The sequence below is a fragment of the Trachemys scripta genome, chromosome 5 (genome assembly GCF_013100865.1).
Source record: "Trachemys scripta elegans isolate TJP31775 chromosome 5, CAS_Tse_1.0, whole genome shotgun sequence".
In the NCBI taxonomy this organism is placed as follows: Eukaryota; Metazoa; Chordata; order Testudines; family Emydidae; genus Trachemys; species Trachemys scripta.
In genome coordinates, this window is record NC_048302.1 from 79,580,358 (window position 1) to 79,586,909 (window position 6,552).

General features: G+C 40.4%; 1 protein-coding gene across 5 annotated transcripts in view; it reads right to left on the reverse strand.

Annotated features, from left to right (window-relative positions):
* PDLIM3 (PDZ and LIM domain 3) overlaps positions 1–6,552 on the reverse strand; it is a 45,343-nt gene that overhangs the window by 2,981 nt on the left and 35,810 nt on the right. For all 5 annotated transcript variants that reach the window (XM_034771151.1, XM_034771149.1, XM_034771153.1 and 2 more), the window contains 2 exons: positions 2,958–3,088; positions 1,159–1,270 (listed from right to left, as the gene is read on the reverse strand). In XM_034771151.1, the coding sequence (XP_034627042.1) occupies positions 1,159–1,270; positions 2,958–3,088 (243 nt within the window). The remainder of the gene's footprint in view (positions 1–1,158; positions 1,271–2,957; positions 3,089–6,552) is intronic.

The window sequence follows — 6,552 nt, forward strand, 5'->3', positions numbered from 1 at the left end:
CCCCCCCACACTCCCGCTGCCCTCTGCCCTGAACCCCCCCACACACCCAGCCTTCTGCCCTGCACCTCCACACACCCCAGCCCTCTGCCCTAACCCCTGAACTCCCCCCCACACACAGCCTTCTGCCCTGACCCCTGAACCCCCACACACACCCAGCCTTCTGCCTTGCACCCCCCCACACTCCCAGCCCTCTGCCCTGACCCCTGAACCCCCCCCACCCAGCCTTCTGCCCTACACCCCCACAACCCCCATTCCTCTGCCCTGACCCCTGAACACCCTCCCCCCCGGTCTGGGGTCCCGGCTGCCGGCCCCTTGCCAGCCGGCGTCCCGGCCGCAGGTCCCGTTCAGCTCGCTGCCAGCCTAGGTGAATAGAACCCCAGGCTGGCAGCGGGCTGAGCAGGCTGGCGGCGTAAGATCAGCATTTTAATTTAATTTTAAATGAAGCTTCTTAAACATTTTGAAAACCTTGTTTACTTTACATACAACAATAGTTTAGTTATATAATATAGACTTATAGAGAGAGACTTTCTAAAAAACGTTAAAATGTATTACCAGCACGCGAAACCTTAAATTAAAGTGATTAAATGAAGACTCGGCACACCACTTCTGAAAGGTTGCCTATCCCTGGTATACAGGGTATAATGTAGCCCAGCAGCAAGGGAGTGAAAAGAGTTTAGAAAACAATTCCTCTGACTTAGCCACCAAGACCTGAGTTCAGGATTCTCTGTATCCCTGTTTGGAATTACTGACACCATTGAGATCTATGGCTAGGAATTTCAAAGGAGCCAGAAGGAATGAGAACTCCCATTGAATTGGGAGTTGGGTACCTTACTCCATTAGACAGCTTTGAGAATCGCAGCCTGATACAATACAGGCTATGCGGCTGCTCTTTTCAGTATATGTGTTAATGATGGAGTGTGGCAAGAGGTACCAAGAAGCTTGAACTCAGGCCTCTGCAAGTGAAATGTTTAAGACATTATGTTAATGAGTTTGGACAGTTTATTTTTTTAAGCTTTTCAATGCACCTGTAATTTTTTTGATTTTTTCTAAAATTACAAAAAGAAAATTCCTTAGAAAATCCTCCTGTATTTTGTAATCCCTTTTGAAAATTTATGCTATAGCTATAACTTTATTAAAATTAAGAAAAAAACAACTTACACAATGCCATTTCCACATTTGTCACACAATGGCACTTTTTGTACACTTCCTGCACCAGAAGGCATCTTTGTTTCTGGTGCTCTCACGCTCCTGGTACCAATGGGACGTCCATCTGAGAAACAGAACATTCTCATTTATTTACAGTATAATACAGAAGCATCTGGCTATAACTAAATGCTTGCTTGAGGGTATCCACTTTATATTGATTTATAAGTAAGGCCCTGCTTCAATTGCAGGATGATTGTCAAAAAATTGCCGCCGAGTTGCGGACAAGCCATGGAAAATTGCAGAAAAGTAATAATGGACCTTATTATTTGTGACAATAAAGTCCATTATTATTTTTCTGTGATTTTTCCGCTGTCAGCCATCAAGTGCTGAAAGCGGTGGCCCACTACTGTCATATTATTGTAGAATCTGCAATTTCCATAATATCGCAAGTTAAGTAGGACCTTATTTATAAGCTTTTGCTTTCATTAAGTAATGTTAGAGTTTCTCTATACAAGGACCTTTACAATAACCTTTTTTTAATTTTGAGGGGCCAAATCTTGCATCATCAATGTTAGTGGGAATATTGCTATTAACTTCAGTGGGAGTAGGATTGGCCCTGAGTGGTGTTCTGTGTTAAAGTCAGCTAATGAAAAGATTACTTGTCATTAAGGCTACGATTTAGTCATGGGTATTTTTAGTAAACGTCGTGGTCAGGTCATGGGCAATAGTGACTTTTGCTAAAAATACCCCTAACTAAATCTTACCTGGGGGGAGGGGCAGCCCAGTGCTGCGCTGCACCACTGCTGCGGCTCCGGGTATGGGGTGGCCCATGGCCACACTGCTGCAGCTCTAGTCAGGGGTGGTCTGTGGGCACCGCTGCTGTTCCCGAACCACTGCTCCGGGGCAGCGCCCGGAACCAGTTTTCTGGGGACCCTGAGCCCAGACCAGCTGCTCGGGTGGCCCTAGAGTCAGCCACAGCAGCTGCGGAAGTCACAGAGGTCCTGGAAAGTCACGGAATCCGTGATCTCCGCCTCCACTCTGCGCGGTCCAGGGCCCCGCTGCCACTGCTCTGGGTTGGGGGGCGGCCCGGGGCCCATGAAAGACTTGCAGCCTTACTTGTTATTTAACCTTTAAATTCATTCTGAAAGATTGATAACACAATATGAATAAAAAGTGATATCAAAATCTAATAAAAAATCTATTATGACATTATACATGCTTTTTCTTGTAAACTCTTAATTTTAGATCAATTTTGTTTAAATTTATATATTTAGTAAAGATACAATAAAACTGTCAGAATTTCATAATGCTCTTTTCCCATCTGTTTTATTGTGAAAAACTCATCAATTATAGTATTTTTGATAGAGTATAATTATGGGAAAATGCAAGTGCAAACTGTATTTTCTTCAACCAATTTTCTAGCATCATTTTGTTTTTTTATTTAGAAGTGTGTGCAAGAGAAGAAACTTAATTGAGGAAAGAGTTTAAAATTCTTCCCCCTTCTTTTCCTGGTTTAGAAAGAGATGGCCAATTTTCTTTTCCTGTTTCAGTGGTATTTTTATCTCACCCTAAAACTTTTCTCATTCAACATTTTTATCATTCAGTCAAAACATTTTTGCACATTATCAGTCTTAAAAACCTGACAAGAGTCTGAAAAATTTGATTGATAAATGGAAGTCTTAAGGCTAGTTAATGTGAAATTGAATTTTATAGCTATAATCCTTGTCTATCTTCTTTTCAGGTTTTCCCCTTTCAACACATGGAAAAAATAGAGTGCTGGGAACAGATATATACAGTAAATTGCTGCCTACCAGAATCCTCGGCGACTAAATCCTGGAGCACCTTAAATGAGCCAGATTGACGTGGTTGACTGGGCCCTTCCGGATTGTCATGCAGCATCCGGTACACATCAGATTGAGGTACAGAGATTGGCACTGGTTCACTGCAACATGAACAAGGGATGAGCAGGTAAAGAGAGTTAACCAATATAACTTTAAAGCAGTAGAGCTACCTGACATAAGAGTATGAGTCAATAAACAAAGTTATGATAAAAATCAGTTTACAGAATCATTGAATAGGCCTTCCCCCCTCACTAGATTGGCATGCTTTGTATAGTGGTGAAGTTCTGATATATCTTTCTTAACTAAATAAATATTCCTGTTATTGCTGCACAGTATTCTCATAAGCAAAGTTCTCATTTTACAAATAAATATCAAAGTTTATTCAAGCTCAGAAAAGTGACTGTTAAAATGGCACCTTCTGATTAAGCAACATATTCAAAGACTGTGTCTTTGAGTCCAATTTCTGCACTTTACTGATAAATCCAATTTTAGTACTATTAGCCCAGTAGAGCAAATACAATCAGGGGAGAGTAACCTGGATTTCATATAAGTGCTATTTACTATTCTATTCTACCTCATGCATCAGCTACATTTAGAATGCAAAATCTTTATTACTGATGATGCTGAAAAGATAGAGCTGAGCTTGATTTTCAGATCCTAGATTGAGTTTATGGGACTGGCAGTTAGAAAAGTCATCTCTTGATTTATACATTTAAAAAATTAGATGTAGAAGTCTAGCTAGAGAATAAATATGATACTCCGTGATATTATTTTTACAGTTACTTTTCTGGCTATAGCTGCATTGGAAATGGGCCATTACTTGTCTTTACCCTCAAAACAGCTCAAGCCCTGTAAGTCTGCAGCCAAGTCACCAGCTGCTCTTTGACTTAATTTCCAGAATACCATTTTCAGGTCAAATAGCTTCAAGGGTAGTATTAAAGCATGATATCACTCACACTATTAAGATAGACTTGCAGAAATCTGAACAACTCAGTCTTTCTGCAGGACATCATCAGCCAATCACTAGTTAATATATTAATTATGATAAAATAATGGTCAGTGTGATTTACTTAACTTACGTTCATAGGAAAAGACAATGAAACAAATGTTCCAGTGGTAAATGTTTAAAAGCCTAGCTTTATTAAATGATTTTTTTGTTAATTAAATAAAATTGGTCTGTTGCTTATTTTTGTAGTGTCTGCCTTAACAAAATAAACACACAGGGAGAAAATCAGGTCCCATTAAAGTCAATGGCAAAATTCCCATTGACTTTAGTAGGGCCAGGATTGTATCCCTAATATTTCATAATAGCTGTCTTATATTAAGCATTACTACTAACAAAATATACAGGTATGGTGAAGAACAGACACCCTGGATGCATTGTGAAGAATTAGGCTGACGACAAAGGAATTTCAACTTTTTGAGTATTAGGGGAACTAAGTAAAAGCAGTATCATATACTTTTAATGAAGCATATTACTGCATTTATTCAGAGATAAATGTTAATTTTAAGTCTCTCATTATTAGCTTGCTCCTACTCCCAACCTTATGGTAAAACTCCCATTGCTTGCAAGGGGATTGGACTGGGCTTTGTGTGTGTCCATCTGTCTCGAGTTTCTTGAGAGTAAGGTTTAGAATATGAAATGGAATAGAAATAGACTCAGGCCTGGTCTACACTGGGGGGAAATGGGGGATCGATCTAAGTTACGCAACTTCAGCTATGTGAATAATGTAGTTGGTTGGAGTACCGGGGTCGACGGGAGAGCGCTTAGGGGTCGATTTATCGCATCTAGACTAGACGCGATAAATTGACCCCCGCTAGATCGATCGCTGCCCGCCGATCCGGCGGGTAGTATACACATACTCTGAGTGACTGGTCAAAAATCCTTTGTCCTATGTTTACATGTTGGATGCCCTGATTGTCTATAATCCTAATTTGTGGTCAAATTTTGAGGTCATATTCAGTGGGGGCCTGGAGACGTCTGTCCCAGGTCTGGTACTAGTTATTGTTGGATAATGAGAGTATGCTTATGAAATTTATGGATCACACCAAGCACTTTGAAGGACAGGATTAGAATTCAAAATGATCTTGACAAGTTGGAGAGTTGGTCTGAAATCAACAAGATGGAATTCAGTAAAGGCGAAGGCAAAATCGTATGTACAAATACAAAATGGGGAATAACTGACTAGGCAGCAGTACTGCAGAAAAGGATCTGAGGCCTATAGTGGGTCACAGATTGAATATGAATCAATAATGGGATGCAGTTGCAAAAAAATCAAGTATCATTCTGAAGTGTATTAATATGAGTGTCATATGTAAGACACAGGAGGTAATTATTCTACTCTGCTTAGCACTGGTGAGGCCTCGGCTGGATTATTGTGTCTCGTTTTGGGGGCCACACTTTAAGAAAGATGTGGATGAATTGGATAGAATCCAGAGGAGATTATAACAAAAATTATAAAAAATTTAGAAAACCTGACCTGAGAAAAGTTAAAAATAACTGGGCATGTTTAATCTTGAGAAAAGAAGATTGAGAGGGGACCTGATAACAGTCTTCCAATATGTTAAGGGCTGTTACAAAGAGGACTGTGATCAATTGACCTTCATATCCACTAATGGGCTTAATCTATAGCAAGGAAGATTTAGGTTAGATATCAGGAAAAACTTTGACTTAAAGATAGTTAAGTACTGGAATAGGTTATCAACAGAGATTGTAGAATCCCTGTCATTGTAGTTTTTAAGAACAGGTTAAACAAACATTTGTTGGGGATGGTCTAGGTGTACTTGGTCTTCCTCAGGATATGTGGGATGGAGTAGATGCCCTCTTGAGGTCCTTTCCCGCTCTACATTTCTGTGATTCCCCAACCAGATATCTCTGACCTGTTTTTAAAACAGTGAACTAAATATCTTTCCTCCTCAGCATACTTACTACTTTTTACTCTTGGTGAAAGTACTGTACATAAGACATATGCATTATTAAATTTACTTTGGCGAACAGAGACTGCAGCAAGTAAAAGGAAAAACCTTAATTTAAGTTTAAAAAAAAATCAACATTTTTTTTATTCCTACTAATCATTGATTTTTAACTCCTTACCCAGATTTACTTATTTTTAACATGTTCCCAAGAAAAATCATAAGTAATGGTTGTAGAATTACTTGTTACACACAAAATTTACTTACCAGACATAAGACTTTAAGGTATCTTTTCCAAGTTCATGCACAGGGAAAAGTAACTCCCAACAGTTGGGACATTTCAGGGCTTTGTGCAAGGTCGGTTCCCAAACTGGGGATGCCTTTGCCATCTATGAAACCTGAATTTTTATCCTTAATCCAGAATTCCACAGGGGGAGAAAGCAAGTTGGCTTTTTATAGGGTTACCATATCTCATAAATAAAAAAAGAGGACCCTCCACGGGCCATGGCCCCGCCCATTTCCCCACCCCTAGCCCCGCTCCAACTCCGCCCCTTCCCCCACCCTAACTCCGCCCCCTCCTCCCTCCCACTCCCAGCCAGGGGGAAAGGGCTGCCCCAGTGCTACCAGCTTCACGGTTTGCCGGGCAGCCCCC